This window comes from Perna viridis, chromosome 7 (assembly GCF_037379345.1).
Source record: "Perna viridis isolate PV_CMFRI_1.1 ecotype Kerala chromosome 7, ASM3737934v1, whole genome shotgun sequence".
NCBI lineage: Eukaryota > Metazoa > Mollusca > Bivalvia > Mytilida > Mytilidae > Perna > Perna viridis.
In genome coordinates, this window is record NC_142451.1 from 23,556,815 (window position 1) to 23,576,265 (window position 19,451).

Sequence of the window (19,451 nt, forward strand, 5' to 3'; positions counted from 1 at the left end):
AAGGTAGAGAGGTACCTTAGGCTCACCTTTAAAGTAATAAGTTGAGAGTTTGTGAGCGGTGAACCGTCTTTAATAATAGACTACAAGGCCAACACTCGAAACATGAGGTGGGTCATGGAAATTTGATCTTCAACATAGAAAACCCATCTACAATTGGTAACTATTCATAATGAATTGGTAAGAACTAATTCACACATTGATACGTATCATAGTTTTTAACAATCTCATTCTTGAATTGACCAAAACGGATAAAAAACATTTAGAATGATAAAATCGAGAAAAACCGAAATTGTATTTTTTCCCATCTCTGTCAGAAATCAATGAACACCTATTTTTACACAATTGTGCCATGACATTAATGAATAAATCATAAGATTTATCAATTGAAAGATCACAGTTGCAATTGAAATTAGTATTTTCCAAAATTTTGCACATTTCAAATGGGGTAGGGTAGCAATTTTCTTTTAAAATGAAACAAACCTGATACAATTCAAATTACATAATAGCTTTTAGATAGAATTTTATGTAAGCAATAAATAAAATTAAGATAACTTACGTTTTCACTATTAAAACTAAAATACAAAAAATTGTACAAAAAAAAAAAAACCGTTTTTTGTTGTATACTCTGCAGTAAATACCTAAATTGTGAAAGCAGACATATTTAAGTTGCTAAAAATCATGGTCCCATGAATTCCACAAGCGGGTCAGTGTTTCCCTATGTGATCCAGGGATTAAATGAATTTATTTTTGAAAAGAGCAATTTTCGGAATCTTAGATTTTCTTCCATTTCACCTGAAATTGGCAATGTTTTTTCAAACACCAAATTTCAAACAAGCTTTTATACGTCTAAAACATTTATATTTCATATTAGCTTTCTAATGAACCAAAATGATGAATAATTGAATCTATTAAAGTCTATTTAGGCAAGGAATAGTACCCCCATACCCCGCTTAAATTTGCCTCAATTATAAATGCCTAGAATATAAGTTTTACAATGTCGGTATGTGTGAATTAGCATTTGTTTGATACTGAGACTTGTTTCCTAGGGTTAGCGGTCATAATTGAAATTTTTCTTAGAAAATTCTTACATGGAAATTATATTTTTCTAGGTTACAATGATGTAGAAAAGCAAATTATTCATCGACCGATACCAGATTCGAGACGTGTAATGACTCGTAATTTAAGTCGATTTTATGCGACTTTTTATGGAAAATTTCGAAAACTCCCTTTTTAGCCATTTATGATAAATTCTTATTATGAAATTCCACTAAGTCGAAAGAAGCCAAAGAGTATTATGATAGTATTAAACAAACAGAAGAGACCAGATAAGTCTCTTTTTGATCTTTCCGTGGGATAAGGAAAATAATTGTTATTTAGCTCAAACACCGAACGAAAAAAAAAGTTGCAATAAACAAAAACAAAAATGAAAAGCGATTCAAACAGACAAAAATAAAAAACAGTAAAAATAACCAAGCAAATCGGTACAATAACTGTTATTTATTTTTTTTGTCACCTTTCATTTAAAACATTTTGTCGCAATTAGTTATCAATAATAGTGGAAGAGTAATCAAGGGAACCAAGGTTATAGCTGTAATCAAAAGAATGTAATCCAGGGACAAAGATCAGACATGGAAAACAGACATTCACAACAAAGAACATAAAGTAACTAAAATCATACATACAAAGTAACAAAAGTAAATGAGCAACTCGGACTCCACTAAAAACTGGGAGCATGGAGAGTGGATTTAGGAATTTCGAAACTAAATTCCTCGCTAAAGAAACTCTAAATATACAATTCATATGCATTGCATTAGTGACGTATAAAAAGAATACATATTTTATTCTATTTTCCTGATGCCCCCTTCTGTGTTAGTTCTTGTAGTTGACTGTTTCTGTTACTTTTAATAGCATTTGTTTACACTTTTGTTTTTGTTTTCATATGAAATCACTGTTGTCTGTTTTTATTAGGTTCTTGTCAATCTTCGGTTTTGACCTCTGCTCTTAATCTTTTAAAGACGTCTGTCGTACAAATAAATGTCTGTTTTTTTTGTCTGTGTTTTTTATTTTATTTTAACGACTGTTTGCCTTGTTTTTGCTTTTCATGTCTGTTTTTGGTTATTGCGTCTGTTTTTAATATTTTGACGTCTGTTTTCGTTTTTGATGTTTGTTTTTGGTGGTAACGACGGCTTTTTATAGTATATTTTGCTCGAACGGCAGCCCATACTGCAGCCCAAAGCACTAATAACAACAAATGCACTGTGTTAAACTCTGGCTTATTTTATTGACTCTACAAATTAGGTTTAGCATGAGAGTGTTTTTCATTTTACTACACAGTTATAATTTGGATCATAACGTTTCTCCAGTCTTCACATGATAATTTTGACAATATATTTTGTAATGTGCGGAATTATAGACATCACTGAATCATTATATAGTGTGTATTTGTGTACACTGAATACATTATATAATCACGTTTATCGTACAGTGCATACATAAGTTACCGTCGTGTCCTTTTATCTTGTTACACGCACCAGATAAACACAGTATCATGTAAGTTTTCCTTTTTTATATGTTCGTATACAATAATTTTAATATTGTGACACAAGTGTTACGAAAGAAAGTAATTGATATTTTGCATCTTGTTTTCTTTTATATAAAATGATATATTTTCAAAGTCGAATAACCACTGAGAGTGTTATTGACATGTTTATTCTGAACTTGAACCATTCCCTGTAATAAATAAAGATTAGATTAAACGTGCACACACGTAACTGGAAAAGAGACAAATACATATTATTATAACTATATATCCTTTTGCAAAGGATACAACTTAATACCATAAAATTAAAACCAAACCAAACAAACACACAAGCTAACGCACATAAAACAAACTGCATACGAAACCTTCATAATATGCATTGATATGATTATGCTTTTTTATTTTTAGTGGAAATTAACTGTTAGAAAACATACACTATGGCAACAACCGATAAAGAAACAGAACTAAGTGCAGGTTTTACTAACTTATTTACGCATAACGCCACAAAATTACTTATTTTTAAACAACCATCCAGAAATACGCATTTAAGTAAAGGAGATTACATAGAAATGTAAAACAAAAAAATATGATGATTCTATATTTATTTGTTTGAATAAATTATAAACTTATTGAAATAATTTTCAAATATCATCAAAAACCTCCGTGCATACAATCTTTCAATAGAAGCAAATTAATTTAATTTGGCGTTTTGATTATTTATTTATTATGTAATGATCACACTCAATATCAAAATACGGAAACAGAGCTCTACGTTAATTACGTCTCATTTGTATGCACACTTCGTATTATAGCAATTAATTAAAAACTACGTATTCATCCATTATTATAGAGTTTGATTTTACCGATGATTTCAAAGTTACTCCAGAAATGAAGAAAGATTTTGACCGTTACGGCTATATTCTGTTAAGGTATATATACTAAAACACATTGTAATACATTTGTGAAGAAATACACCGAAGTGAATCTAATCGTTTGGTTGATTGATAAACCATTGCCATCCCCGCTTCAGTACACAGTTATTTGTAGTGATTTTTAGTGTAGAGTTATCAAATTATGAACTTATCAAGGACGAAGATTTTTTAGTTATTAACTGAGTACAATTACACCAGTTCTCGGCAAAGGATTAAAAAAATTGCATGATTTAGCTAAACGCGCAAATCAAGTCTCTATTCAAATTAAATAAATGTAAAGTTGGGATTATCAATCTGCTGCAAGTAAAACTTTTTCTTGACGAAAGATAAGCAAACATATTGTTGTAAACATTTTTTTCACAGAAATTTGCTGGATAAAGATGAAATTGCAAAAGTGAAAAAAGTCTTTGAAGCAAAAGAATGTAAAGAAATTATGGAAAACAATCAAATGAAGGTAAGGTTGCTTTAAAAGATGGTTCTCCAGTTCCTGATCAAAAGATGAAACAAAAAGAGTAAATTTATTGAATTCTACTTCCTGTATTGTTGTTTTATTTGTATTTTTGAAAATGCATTTTGCGTCTTACTATCGTTCCATTTATAATACAATGTAATTGTCTAAATTTGTGCAGGTGGATGACGGATTAGAGCGACAAGCAAAGTTGACTGTTTGGTCACATCCTGGCGATGATGTCACAGGTATGGTAAGCAGGTCCGACAAAGTAGCAGGAACGTGTCAAGAGGTTAGTAGTTATTTGGTGAAACGAAATGCATTAAAAAATCTATTATAAACACGCAATTTGGCGATTTCTTTATTTTGTATTTCATCATCGTCATCATAATAATTAAACCAATTTAGTTTTTGTCAGAAACGAAAATCGTAACTATTAGCTATCTGGATTTTAGGGTTATTTGTTAAAAAAGCCCCTATGATGCATACTGTCTAGAAGATTTACATGGTAATACTACTACTACTAATAATATAAAAAGCAAAAAAAGTCCAAACAAAAAACAAAGGAAACACAATACAAACAAATAATAATTAAAAAGAAATAAAAAAACAAGATAATAGGAAGATGAAAATAAAAAAAAATATCGCAAGAATGAGAAACGAACAATTACAGTTTTACAATTAACTTTGAAGTGTCTGTTTGGCACCAGATTACTTTTTTCACTATTATACTGTGTTGTTTTTATAACATGAAAACAATCTTACGTAAAATAATATCTTCCACAAAGACGTAAAAAATCTTATATCTTGTACTAGCTTTTAGGAGATGAGATATACCATTACCACGGGAAATTGGTTACCAAGGAAGCTAACACCGGTGGTGCATTTCTCTGGCATCAAGATTATGGGTAAAGAAGTTATGAATGTTTAACATCGTACTTATGTTTTTTTTTATGAAAGTTGTATCGAATGAAACACTGTAGAATTAGAAGACTACAAATTTCAAAATACCTAAAACACTGTGGCTTCATTCCTTGTATTATGCATGGTAGAACCTCTCGTCGATGAATTAGGCTCCGTATTTTGAAAATTGGTTTTGCGTACTTCTTACATACAGTAAATTTATAGATTAAGATATCTCTTTATATTTGATTCTAATGCTGCTGATGAGAGTTTATCCTTGAAACATATGTACAGCATATCAAAATTTGCAAAATGTGTTGGTTTTTTTGTATATATATATTAACCAACTTTTCCCGGTACCAGTTGACTTTATAGTGTTTTTTTTGTATTGCAAAATACCAGAAATAGTCAACCGTTAGGATTGAGGTGCACTGTTTCGTACACAAAATTGAACTGCTCTAATTTTGTAAAACTTAAAAATAAAAGGTGAAACTTGGTGGAAATATTGATTGTAGGTGGTAAAACATTCATACATAATTCGATGCAATACTTGTGAAGGTAATAAGGTGAGAAATGCATGCTTTAAGCTATCAGAAAAAAATCAGGTCCTTGCCGGATTGGGTTCTCCATAATTCCATAATTTAAAGCTTTGAAAAGATGTACCTTTTACAAGACATAATTGTTGTATTTTCTTGTCATAGTGTCTCAATATCGCTTTATTTCCACAAATTGTCTTTGCAGTGACCTATATATATATTTCCGTCGGAAATGATTGACCAAATCAATTCCAATGCGTTTATTTCAACATCCGGGTTTTTGCCTCTATATTGCCACTTGTTATACGGACTTCGTTATACTTCTTAACTTCGATATTTCTAAAATTACCCTTATTGATCATGCAAATGAGTTTAATGCCGAGTACACAAGCCTGGTAAAATGTAGAAAGTATGATTTTTCACATGAAAAAAGTCCTATATTGATACGTGAAAAAGCAAACAAAATGGTAGCTATATTTGTTCTGTATAAAACTGGAAAGATCATGGTTTATCTTACTGGCAACACAAGGTAAAAAATCATTTATTCATTGGAACAATGAGATTAACTCGTTATAGTGTACTCCTTGTCGACATTAGCATGGATGCAGCTCTGAAGGTTTATTAGAAAACGTTAACACACCCCATTCAATTGGTAAATGCATCGAAGTAGTTAATTGTTTATTAGTTTTTTAACATCGTTAGTGGTTGCTTTTCTCTCGATAAATTGTACCATTGACATTGCTATATGAACTTATGATACCATAACCGGCTTAGCATGACTTCATTTGTGAATATTATTTCAGATATTGGTACAAAAACGGATGTCTGTCTCCTGATATGATGACTGTCTTTATAGCAATAGATGAATGTACAAAGAAGAATGGTTGTTTACAAGTAAGATTTAAATATTTGATTGATTGATTCACCGAAATAGTAGATAACTGTAGTTGACGTGTCAATCGTAGATTTGAGTCTACCGGTAACAGGTAATTAACATCAAATTGACGGCGTAGATCTTCAGATACAGCACAATAAAACATTTATTCAATTGCAATCGTTGAACATATTTTTTTGAAAGTCTGGAAATAACGACTTCCTCAGCATACAAATTTGAGGATATCAATCATGCATGGTAATTTGGCTTAAAGGCACTACAAATGTACATGTATAATAAGACTGGCGAATGTATAATTCTCAGGATCTGTACAAAACAGAAAGTTCCATGTGTCCAGTATTATTTTCCAAAAAGCATACATTTTGTTCTCTATTAAGCTTTTGTTCTTAATTTCAATCACTCAAAAAAACCAATGGGTTTATCTAATTCTGACATGGGTAAAATTGATCACCATGGTGATACTTTCATTAAGATATGTTGATCGATGTTTAAATTAACTTTGTCCTTGAAGAGCCAAAAAATGACTATGAGAAAATTTATTTTATAATCTGAAAAGCTGGTGGACGACTAGAATTTCACGGAAACACATCAGACTCAAATAGGCATTAATAACTTGGTCCACGTCTTTGAACGAAACATGACTGAATTTATGTCTTTTATAGACTCCGATAATTTTTGTTTTCTCTGATATTTCTATATCTTGCCATATCTGCCCTCGTTGATTGGTTTTGTTTGTTTCCTTTTCAGCTTTTGCCATTGTTCTTCAAACTTTTACTTGATTGTACATTTAATCTATGAATTTATATTCAAAGATTATAGAATCTTCACATAAATGTGGACGACTGGACCATGAAATGATCTATGGCCAAACTGCTGTTTCAGACACAGAAAGGATAGAAAAAATTAAAGAAAGGTTCCCTATGAAATACTGTATAATGCAACCAGGTTATTGTATTTAAATATCACAAGAAACTTATTTTGACTAATCGGTCCATATTTTATTTCAGTAGTAATGTTTTAATATAAACGTAACAATGAACATATCCGTCATTATATATATTTTCAAGACATAAAAATGACTAATTAATTGTTTTACAGAAGACTAATCGATTTTCTTTCGATAATATATTTGACAGTAAGTTAATCAAATTAAGGTTTATCAATGAAATTTAAATGAAATTTATATTTACTTCAAGGTGACGCTTTATTTTTTCATTGCAATGTACTACATACAAGTGGCCACAACAACAGTCCTAACAGACGCTGGGCTTTCCTGACAGCGTTTAACACCAAAACAAACAATCCGATCTATGAACATCATCATCCACTATACACTCCACTCAAAAAGGTAAAACTTCGACATCGACATATCCAATAAACAATGTACCTCACAGTTGATTGAACTTACTGTAAACGTATCATATTATGTTTATTTTCGGGGATTTTATCAAATAAACATATTCGTGGGTATCAATTTTCGCATTGACGAAAAATGATTAGTGTTATACAGCGATACAAATCAATTTTGCAGGTACTATTTTTCGTGATTTTCTTTCTACGGAAAAATAACGAAAATCAGTACGTTAACAGTAGTATAAAAGGAGAACTTATAGCCCAAATCATATAACGAGAATGTGGATGGTGAATATGTTATAGAAATACACAACTCCAGCGGGATAAAAATGTCAGCTCAAGGCCACCCATCGGTCTTCAATGAACGACGAGGGAACCCACAAGGTAGGCTACAGCTGGCCCCAAAACATCATTATACACTGGTACAGCGAAACAGTTGCCCCTATATACTCAAGTAATATAAAAATAAACTGAAGATAAAAACAAAACAAGACATACAGAGGCCAGAAATTCCTCACTTGGGACAGGCGCGAAAATGCGGCGTACATTTGTGTAGCCTGGAAAGTTGTAAATGTCAATATGCAATTGTAGCCCAGTCTTTCCTTTATATTAATGCTACAGCTTGAGTAGTTGACTGCTACCGCCACCGAAAAAGCCACAGATAGAACACGATATTCATAATAACAAAAATATCAATAATGTAAATATTGCAAAGTTTGTTATGCTGTACACGTGTATCTCTCATCAACAACATTATAACCAAATTCTTAGGAAGTTAAATATTAAGAAATATCGTTTACAGGAAGTTCCCAGAACTAAGAATATCAAAAACAAATCCAAGTCTAACAATGATTAGTTTTACAAGATTATGTCAATTATTGTAGCCATATATTGAATACAAAGAATTATCCCTTTTTTATGGGTTTCGAAATTTGCGCTCCGGTATATGTTGGTAAATATATTAGAATATAAAGTTTATGGTCAGACTAGTATGACTTCTGGATAGACTCTGGTACCTATGGGCCACCACCACTGGTATCATCCCAGTGGCTTCAAAATACTGTGAAAATTTTCTTTTTCGTTGGTACCAATTTTCGTGGTTTAGGGAAAAATCATCAGTACGTTGACTCTTGAATTCGTGGCTATGGAAACTCTATCATACACTCTGATAGAAAATATCCTTTTCGTTGGAAACCAAATATCGGGGTGTACCAAACCACGACAGCCACCAATATTGGTACAAACAATAATACTTTCAGAATACAAAACATCAATCATATCGAACGATGTTGATGGAAAAGGCGGGCTTTGTTCGATTGTGAAAAGATAGGTTACTTATATAACTGTCAGCGACTACATAAATCAACTGTTGTCACCTTATTACAGAAAAGTACAAAACTCATGGTAAGATGGCAATCAATACATTTTTTTCTTTAGGTTCCTAATTCAGCTATTAAAGAGTGTACAACATATACAATAGAAAAGGAGCAAATGGCTTTCCTCCATCCAAGTAATGCAAAAACCGTTCGACCAACTTTAACAAAAGAACAGCTGGAATCTTGACGTATTACTGTTCTATTATTTTTTTTAAATTTATGTACATGTATAAACATATTGGAATATATTATTCTGTTCAATTTTGATGAAGGTGGTAATGACAATTTTATTTGTTCTGAATCATATTTTCATTGTACATAGATTTAGACCGTGTAATGATGTTTAATAAACTGATGAAAAGCTGTTTTATTATTATAAAACTAGAAATGATCTAAACGGAAGAGTGTACTACTGATATTATTCAAATATAGACAGCATGTAGGAAAAACAATGCGAAAGAAGATATTCTCATTATCAAATTAGATGCATGAAATGTTTTTCAATTACTTTATAAAACACACACACACACACACACACACACACACACATATATATATATATATAGAAGGATTTGAAACGATGTTAGAACTGTCAAATTTTTTTTGTCGTTCGGTCCTCGCACTGGTACCGCTATGGCATATGTGCCAACACCGCCAGCAAACGTCCAGCGCGCTAGACCACTCGGCCAGTTAGGCTAAATACAATTGTAGCTTTTACTGGCCGGGTCATTCCTCCTCGTAGGATTAATCTAGGGCTGTAATTTAGTACAGATGGTAGTACTGGAAAGTTCATCTAGGTCATTTTTTCAAGAACGATAAATCTTTCAAACTTCAATCTATATAATTTTTAATATTCTAAGTGCAACAATCGAATAAAAAAAAACTAAGAATGGCTATGCGGTCCATCTGTAACCGTGTCTGAATAAGATATAAAGTGAATTTTGTGAGATTTGACATGCAATGATCACCTCTTTATTGGTCATTTAAAAATATTACATAATACAATTAGACAATTGAGTATCGGTGACCTAAGAATCATACGGTGGGTTTTATACGTAAAAATCATATATTTACATATTTAATACGTTGTTAAGAATGCTTTAGAGTATTGAACTGCTCTACTTGTATTTGTTTTACATACGTTTCCTCTTTATAGAGGGAATTAAGTTTACTCTATCTTTTAATAAGCAATGACTCTTTTATTTAACGAACTTACTTTATTATAACTTCCAATGCAAATAAGTCGCACTAGAAGGCTATGGGAAATTATTGTCTATTCCTTAAATAGTATGCCCGAAACTTTCTTTGAATAAAAACAAAAATACGTTATATATTTTTCCTGCCTTGTCTTTGCTTCAAACTTAAGCAGCATACACGCATCCCACTACAATATGAACTATTTATCCTTCTTATGTAACGAGAAAGGCTGAGTATTTTCTATGTATTCCGCAGTGTGTAGACCGATCTGGAGCTTTCCCAGACATATGAATAACCTAATTCTAATTTCGCGTATTTTCAAGGGAGAAAGATACTTATGATATTGTCCAAGTAGAAGCTAGGCAATTCCTATGATATGGATACCATATAGTAAAATTTATACCACGGCATTTTTTGTTCCAGTGTAAGGTTTATATCATATGCATGTCAAATTTTACAAAGATTTTATAAAATTGACAATGGATGTCTAAGAAAATGATTTTAAATTCCCTAAGAAAGCGAGCAAAATTTGCTCAAAGTAGAAGAGTTATCTCCCCTTTTCAATGAATTTCAATATTTTTTATGTAATTTATGTCTGTTAAACCGTTGCAGTTAATCAAAAACCAACATTAAACTTTGAGAAAGGATGCGTTTACGATATGAAATGGATGAAATTTGTTAGCAAAAAAATATTTGTCATGTGCCACCCACTGCCTGCATTGACACCCTGTTAATGCCTAAAATTCATTAATCAAATTATACAATGGCTCTGCATTTCATTCGTAATCATGTTTGTAGTTGAAATGTGAAACTAATATATACTAATCGCACATGGAATGAGATAGGCGATAGTCGACAAACATCCCTATCTAACAGTGCAAATCCTTACCTTGATAAACACCTGGTAAGTTCACTTATTGACATTATATGTTGTATTTACCCCGGTAAAAGTTTATTTTTGAAATGTATAAAGAACTGAAAACAGTGTCAATTAGGCATTCTGTAAATCTTACATTATGCAAGACTTTTTTTATGTTTTAATTGAGAGGAGAGTAAATGTGATTCTAGACTTGGAACGAAGGAAAATCAGGTCGAGAAAAAAAAAGAAACTAGAGAAGGGTTCATGTATATCGACTGTTCAAAAGAAATAACATTCTTCAGAAGGAACATAAGTATCATGAACAAATAGTAAAAACAAAATGGCCAAATAAATATAATTTACATATTTTTAACCGTATAAACAAACTGGGAAGTTAGTTGCATCGATGGACGAGAATCATCTCGGTTTCCAAACAGCACTTCGTGTCACATTCAAATCCTTTCATACATGGCAGTATGGGGTTAAGGATGATCATAATTAAAGTGTCTATTAATACAGATCAAGGTGAATAGATCTAATAAACTACACGTTCTCATTTTTTATTCAGCCTGTATTAGATTTTCCTTTTTTCCCCGATTGTCAACCGTTTCATTTAACATTCTGGACATGTGATGACTTAGTTGTTTGTCATAGTATTTGTCTTTTTGTTTGTATGCGTTGCCTACTCTAACTTACAGATATCTAAGTGTTAATTACAACTTCAAAAGTATAGGAAATATTTCAAGTCAATATAACAATAATGTAAATGTGATGAATTTCTACGACAACAATCTTAGAGGGATAAGGAGTCATGGCTATTGCTGCTTCATATCACCTAAGATGCATGATGTCTCGGTAGATTGTCTTCTTGCCTTCATACAAAAACCTCCGTTACTTTACATCGAACCAAATTCTACTCCACACCTCTCACTCTCTTTACCAAACGAGTCTTTAAACTCCATTTTCTGAGCCTACCTCATCTTATACAGACTTGTGGCTACCAGTTTGAATATTTATTACCACAGACTCTTTTTAAGTCGCTAATATTGTTCGCGACTTCTTGCACTCGTAATGTCAGTACTTCATACTCGCATATGATTTGCATAAATATATAGTTACACGCCACGTAATACTGCAGATCTTCTTCGTCTTTACCGCCATAGTGTCATAGTTGTAGCTTCATACTAGATAAAAATGTACCTCTTAAGTATCATACACGTGTATTCCACGCGTGTTTCTTGCTTGTATGAGAAGGTGAGATTTACATGAAATGATCGAATAGTATTGGACATTACCTTGTTTCCGATTCAGTCACTATTTAGTCTTGCAACGCCCCCGATATCTATGAATATTCATTGCCAGTTATTTAATCCGGTTCCTAATCTGGTATACCCTGTCAATATAATACGTCCCTTTTTTAAAAAGTATTATACACATGTCTATGTGTGTGCGTTTGTTTTTGCTTGTATGAGTATGTACAGTTTACATTAAATAAAAAAATGCTAGTTTTATATATTGTTAATATCGATATGCTGTGCACGTGTTCTATCAGCAGTATTAAAATTAAATATATAGGAAGATCATAATTGTATACAAGAAGTACTCAAAACAAAAACTATCCAAAAAGGAAGCCTAATCCATCACCGAGAGGTTCTACCATATGCAATGCAAGGAATGAAGTCTTAGTGTTTTACGTATTTTTAAATTAGGAATACTGTAAGATTTCATAATAGAATAGATAATATATGATATAATTCGGGGTCAGACGAGTGTGATTACCGGGTTGGTGAATACCTTCGTGGAACTCAGGTCTCGACCCAGTGCTTCTTAAATACAAAAATACCAGTTTTTTATATTGAAAATTTCGATATGCTAATCACTTGTTTCCAAGATGAATTGATCGGTTAGCATTGAATTGACGACTATTACCCAGTTTCCGATTCAAACACAGAGGCTCGTTATAATTGATTATATATAGGTCATATATATTAACATGACCCCGATATCTATATATATATAGCCATTTCCAGTTGTTTTAATCTGGTTCCAAAACATTCGGGTCATCACGAATACGAAAGAATACGAAATCATATCAAGGAAAACAAGAATTTAGAGGAAGTCATCCAGTTTTAGAGCATATCGCATTTCGTATGTTGAAAGTAAGCCAAAATCAGTGACAGAGAATATTTGACGATTATCTACTTTGGAGACTTCAGTCTTTGATTTTTTGTTAAAGGTAAAGATGAAGAAAAATATTTCCGCTTTGTATATGTCGTATTATCGTTAAACAATTAGTTTCGGGTATTTTAAACATCGCATTTACTCAAAACAACTGTAGATCAGGACACTACAAAAGCTGTAAAGTCAGCCTTATTGATTCACTCTTAGAGATCGATGGAAACTATACGACAAACGCGATGATTTCTCATTGTGTATTGTCAACTTTCTTTTCATCTCTTCACCACCTGCGAATGATAGTTCTATACCACTCATACGCTAAGCTAGAGTTTGCCATAACTACGTCGTCTTTTTAAACCGTGTTTACTTCTTACAGTTAGGCTTCTGGAATAGTCTCAGGGTACACTATACAGTTACATTAAGGCGCACTGTTTCGCACACCAAGTTACCCCCAAATTTTGTAAAGCTTAAAATTAAAAGTTGAAATTTGGTGGATATATTATTTAAATGTAGTTAAGCATTTATACATAGACAGATGAATATATATAATGGTAAACAGGTGTAATTTAAATGAAAAATGGTACCCGGAACGTTTCAGTCCCTTGCCATATTAGGTTCTATCTCAGCATCAGATGGCTGATTTTCAAAATACCTCATTTCGCACGAACTTTTTGAACAAAAATTGCGAGAGAATGAATCGAAAAGGGTCTTATTTTTTTACCCTTTTCCCACCTACTCCATGCATACTTTCACCCTGTGGTAGTGTCTAAATGTCTGATATTTTATAAAACATAATATTTGGCTTTTAGTTTTGGAAGGGCACCCCTGATTTGTACTGTATATATGTATATATAATTTATTCTGATAAAACCGATGTAGTACAAAGATATGCAGAAAAACATATTATTACAAATTGCATTGAGTTGTACAGTTGCGGAGGGAAATACAATCATAGTTTTTTAGAGGACAGAGAGAATCCAGAGTGTCATTTATAATTCTAATGAATTTGCACAATTTTCTTAGTTTGGATTGCTGTTTTTGATTCATAACAGCACTAAATTTTAAAATATTACAGTTAGATAAGGTTTTTTTTTATCAATGTAAAGCTTTATATCGTTTCGAAAATTTGGACATTCCATCAGGTAGTGGTATTCATCACCAATGGCCTCTCTGCATACAGGGCATGTTCGTTGATTACGCTCTATATTTTGCCACCTGCCGCTTTCTATTGGTAGTTTGTGGTTCGTTGTCCTAAACTTCGAAAATGTAATAATATCTCTGACATTTATTATGTTAAAATATTGTTCGAAGTTATGTGAATTCTTGAATAACCGATAGTTAATAGTTTTTGGTGAGATGTTGACGTTTCCTGCCCATTTCTGCTTATACTGGTCCTCTAGTCTTTGTTTTGTTACGTGTTTTATATTAGTTGTATTTTGAAAAGTCCAAAGATACGATATCATTTTAGTTTGTATGTCTATGTATAACGGAAAACAACCCAATTCTCCATAAAGGACATCATTCTGGGTCGATGGTTTTAGGTGTAAGAGGATCTTATAAAATTTGAATTGTACTTTTCCCAAAATGTCAATATTTTCAAATCCCCATATTTCACACCCATATAGTAATATCGGTCTGACAAGTATATTGAATAGATCTATGTGGCACTTTATTGATAGATTATGCAGACGACTTTTCCTTAGAACTTCATACATAGCACAAGTTGCTTTGTCCTTGAGTTGCTGTTTGCATTGTTTAAAACTGCCAAATTCACTAAAGGTAATTCCTAAATAATCAAAGTTGTTTAATACTTCGATTTGACGGCCGTTGTAGTAGAAATTTGGATGATTTGTTCTACTAAAACTCAGTATTGTTTTTTCAGTATGTTACCATGGCTACTGGATTTTACAACAACAATAAATAATCATTAAATTACTTATAAATGACTTGAACCTCTGGACCTTTGAACCTTTGTTGTGTTTGTCTGTTTTCCTTGTCTAGTCTTAATTTCCACTCGAATCTTAGCTCCCTTGATTACTCTTACAGACAAAAGTCTTTTCACAGAGCACATTATTTACCACATTTTCTTTTTTTATATTGTTGTAGATTTACATTAAAAAAAAGAAGATGTCTTCGAAGGATTACAAGACACCACACGCAGGTAAATCAACAATTCTAAATACAATGATTTATGAATAAAAAATTATGTTATTTTGAATATTTTAGAACATTTCATATATTTTACTAATTACTGTTCCTGAGATAAAGTCTTTTATATATACCCCGAGTCTAATACTTGATTTTGATAAGCCTTTTGTTTGATTGACTTATAATCTCTTACAGAATATTGTCTCAGTAGAAACGGTTTAACTGTGACGCAGGAAATGAAAAACGATTTTGAGCACTATGGGTACATACTCGTCAGGTATGTAGAAATATGCAATAAAAGGCTATTGACTTAAAACATAATCACATACATCTTTATTACGAAGTTTAGCCTCACAAAGGAAAGCTACCTGATTATGACCCTCTAAATTACACATCAAAGGAATGGAAATAATTGTCTTATTACGTATATTGACTTAGAATTGTCCTTACTTTTTATATAAAATTTTCTATCATAGGGGATTATTGGATGAAGATGAAATTTCTAAAGTAAGGAAAGTATTCGAGAACACACGATCAGCTGATGTCTTGGAGTCAAACAAAATGAGAGTAAGTAAAGATTTGCTTCATAGAATATTTTTTTTACTATGAACAAAACACATGATTTTGGCTGTAAAATAAGCGTGAAGAAATGCTAAAATTATTATATATCATTTCAGTAATATATTGAAGTTAAAAACAAAACCATAAATAGTGGGAACAGATATTTTGCTAGTTCAAACAAATTTATTTGTAAAACAATAAAACATATAATTGTTACCCATTATATTGAACACTACTTGCAAAGAGTGGCTTTAACTGAAAATACGCATGAAGTTTCATCTGTACATTATCGCAACGTACCATTATATTGTTCGAATAAACGCATGCAGGTGTCTGATGGTCTTGGGCGCACAGCAAAACTAACCGTTTGGTCACATCCTGGGGATGATGTCACTGGTATGGTCAGCAAGTCTGAAAAAGTAGCAGGAACCTGTCAACAAGTAAGTTAATTGAAGACTAAAATTGAATATGAAATCATGCTTAAAGGTAAATGAAATTGCTTTTTTTAGTATAAATTAGTTATCTATTTTGCTTTTTATATTTGTTGCTATTTTTTTATTTATTTTTGTTTACTAATATCTGTTTCGTGTGAATAAATTTGTCTTTATCTATCATAATTCGAATCTTAATAATTTGCATGGAATACTGAATCTCAAGATTTTATCGTCATACATACAAACATATGTATTTACAGATGTTCCTTTATTTAGCTATTAGGTGACGAAGTGTACCATTACCATGGAAAGCTTATCAGCAAGGAAGCATTCACTGGTGGGTCACACTTGTGGCACCAGGATTATGGGTAACTATGTATTTTAACAAATGTAAAATAGATTTCCTGAAAATTTCCTTGAAATAGTCCCCCCCCCAAAAAAAAAGAAAAAGGAAAGTCCATATAACAAAAGGCAACATCAAAGCTAAAACCGGAAAGATTGATACAACTGCAGTTGATCTAACTTGTTATGGGCATTTCCGGAAGAAATGGTTGGTTCCACTATGTTTTACAGCCGCTAAACCTCCCGCTTTCGTTAAAATAGATTGAAAAGAAGCATATGGTGAAAGTAAGACTGTGTAATCAAATCATATCCTACAGCACTACTAATAAAAACAAAGACATTTAAACGCGAATTGCTCATAAAAGTTCTAATTTTAAAGAGCTTCTATGATTATTTTATTTTCAGATATTGGTACAAAAACGGATGTTTAACTCCAAACATGATGACTGTTTTTATTGCCCTTGATAAATGTACAAAAGAAAACGGATGTCTGCAGGTAATCGTATTAATTGATGTGCGATTATAATTTCAGGTTATAGATGTAGTTCTCGATAATCAATACAAATATTGGTTGGCGTCCGGGCTTCTTATTGTTTTTTGTCGATGTTATTTGTTACTGTTAAGCTTTGCGATGGGTTTTCCTTTCAAGTTCATGTCTAGAAATAGTTTTAGCTTTTAGCTTCAGATTATCGGTCTAGAGTGGATCTTCCTGTTTTTGCAGTTCAACATGTTTTATTATCTCCAAAAAGTTGATTATTACACATACTAGTACGTTAGAATGGCTTGTAAAACTGTCGAAACAAATCTTTTTAGGTCGAGTATCCATAAAGTAATAACACCCTTTTTCCGTCTCAAAATATAAATCAAATTTATTAGATACTGATATCATTTGATATATAATATTTTTTTCAAGTTATGACGAAAATGTGTTTTTTAAATGAAATACAGCTTTGTTATTCATTTGATACTTCTGTGAAAAACGTAGATCATTGAAAGTTCACACAAATGTGGAAGATTGTACCACGATCTGATCCATGGACAACAGGCGATTCCGGATGTAGACAGGATAGAAAAAATTGCCGAGCGATACCCTAAAAAATACTGTCTAATGAATCCAGGTAAAACAAAAACAAATACTTAGATTTTTATTTACGTCCAGAGAAAATAATATCAATGCTTTTTTGGATTTCACTGTCATTAAGAAAGTAAATGTTGATGCAATTTTAATTTATTTAGTTATCCAGTTATAGTCACATCAACTGTATATTAGAAGTGTCGCTCAACGCCTTAAACTTATTTTCGAAGCATTATCTGTTTCGTTTCAGGAGACGCCTTATTTTTTCACAGCAATATTATTCATACAAGTGGCCAAAACGATAGTCCAAACAGGCGATGGGCATTTCTGACAGCATTTAATACAAAGTCAAACAACCCAACGAAACAACATCACCATCCATGCTACACGCCCCTCAAAATTGTAAGAATATCGGTGCCAATCGAATTCGCTGACGAAATGAATAAGAGTAGTTTCATAGTAGTTAGTGCAGTTGAAAACTAGATTATGTAACAATTGCAGAAGTTAAAATAACGATAGGTGCATCAATGACATGACGATAATAAATATTAGAGAAAAAAACTATTAAATTTAAATGCAACATTTGATATATATGTCTTTTACGCTGAGTAATTACAAATAACGATCATAGACAGTTGAAGCATTATCATTTTCTTTCATTAAAATATTTAAAGGTACCTAACTCTGCCATTAAGGAGTGTGAGAACTATACCTTAGACGTTGGTCACATGGACTTTGTTCATCCAAGCAGGTCACAGACAAGTAAACCATCTCTTACCAAAGAACAAGAAGAGGCATCGCGGTAATGGCTTCATTTTAGAATGAAACTTGTACTCAATATATCAAACAATTAATATTCTAAATGATAATTTTAAATTTCAAATAAGGTGAAGCAGTAAAACTTAATAATCTGAGCTGTAATTTGTCTTCTACTTTTTCTTGTTAATTATATGCAATGTACTCATAAATAAAATTAAATGATTTTTAAGATTATTGCTGTTAACGTTCATTAATCACATGTTCGTTTTATTCGTAGGTAGTTTAATCATTTAATTTCAGATGAAACACGCTTTCAGATCGGATAAAAAAATCATCTCAAAGACCAAATTTTGTTATGTGACTGTGACGTCGTTAACAGTTTTTGATGATTTACTCGTTAAATTTTGAAACTAAAATTGAATCATAAGGAATGACTGTTCTATTTTTTTTTCGGTCTATTTTAAATAACTTTAATCACATGGTGCACACTAAATAACACGTGATTGAGGTTATTTTGTCATAGACAGAAAAAATATAAGACATTCCTTAATTAATAAAAGTAGGTAGTGAAGTAAAAGAAATCAACGATTATAACTGAAAAAAATCTAAGAAACCGAAGAACTAATTCAAACCTTTTGAAAAATCAAACGATAGGCGTCGCAGCGAGGAATGAAATAAACACAGCACACTAAATTAAAAAAAAGAGAAAACATGTTTCATAGTTCATATGGATCAATCATATGAAAAACAGGAAGATATGCTTGTTTATTATAAGGTAGCTATAAGGCTTATTTTATGAATAAACAACACCGTTTTTAAAGAATTACTCCTCCGAGTCTGACTACTTTAAGGTGGATTTTTTTTGTCGACATTATTTTTGCAAATATGTTTATATTCGAATTTAGCTATGTTTTCC

The 19,451-nt window shown here is 31.8% G+C and overlaps 2 protein-coding genes across 3 annotated transcripts; both read left to right on the forward strand.

Moving 5' to 3' along the window:
- Positions 1–2,419: 2,419 nt before the first annotated feature.
- LOC148611885 (uncharacterized) lies at positions 2,420–9,347 on the forward strand. Of its 2 annotated transcripts, none has more exons than XM_088592855.1 (10): positions 2,420–2,550; positions 2,948–3,013; positions 3,390–3,468; positions 3,835–3,925; positions 4,101–4,211; positions 4,736–4,827; positions 6,162–6,252; positions 7,066–7,198; positions 7,450–7,601; positions 9,044–9,347. In XM_088592855.1, exons 2-10 carry the CDS (start codon positions 2,977–2,979, stop codon positions 9,167–9,169), a joined length of 912 nt encoding a protein of 303 aa, XP_088448981.1. In that variant the 5' UTR covers positions 2,420–2,550; positions 2,948–2,976; the 3' UTR covers positions 9,170–9,347. The 2 variants fall into 2 exon arrangements, with proteins under 2 accessions (XP_088448981.1, XP_088448982.1); XM_088592856.1 differs by having other exon boundaries at positions 2,489–2,550; positions 2,948–3,009.
- A 1,668-nt stretch (positions 9,348–11,015) lies between these two features.
- LOC148611886 (uncharacterized) lies at positions 11,016–18,769 on the forward strand. Its single transcript, XM_088592870.1, has 10 exons — positions 11,016–11,083; positions 15,323–15,377; positions 15,560–15,641; positions 15,841–15,931; positions 16,255–16,365; positions 16,636–16,727; positions 17,107–17,197; positions 17,687–17,819; positions 18,027–18,178; positions 18,451–18,769. Exons 2-10 carry the CDS (start codon positions 15,344–15,346, stop codon positions 18,580–18,582), a joined length of 918 nt encoding a protein of 305 aa, XP_088448996.1. The 5' UTR covers positions 11,016–11,083; positions 15,323–15,343; the 3' UTR covers positions 18,583–18,769.
- Positions 18,770–19,451: the final 682 nt, after the last annotated feature.

What these genes read in the sequence shown, in the direction of transcription:
- LOC148611885 (XM_088592855.1), top strand. Translation starts at nt 2,977, where the DNA reads ATGGCAACAACCGATAAAGAAACAGAACTAAGTGCAG. An exon ending in TGGAAAACAATCAAATGAAG is followed by an intron (nt 3,926 to 4,100) that starts GTAAGGTTGCTT and finishes AAATTTGTGCAG; the next exon opens with GTGGATGACGGATTAGAGCG. An exon ending in CTCTGGCATCAAGATTATGG is followed by an intron (nt 4,828 to 6,161) that starts GTAAAGAAGTTA and finishes ATATTATTTCAG; the next exon opens with ATATTGGTACAAAAACGGAT.
- LOC148611886 (XM_088592870.1), top strand. Translation starts at nt 15,344, where the DNA reads ATGTCTTCGAAGGATTACAAGACACCACACGCAG. An exon ending in TTACAAGACACCACACGCAG is followed by an intron (nt 15,378 to 15,559) that starts GTAAATCAACAA and finishes AATCTCTTACAG; the next exon opens with AATATTGTCTCAGTAGAAAC. An exon ending in GCTACACGCCCCTCAAAATT is followed by an intron (nt 18,179 to 18,450) that starts GTAAGAATATCG and finishes AAATATTTAAAG; the next exon opens with GTACCTAACTCTGCCATTAA.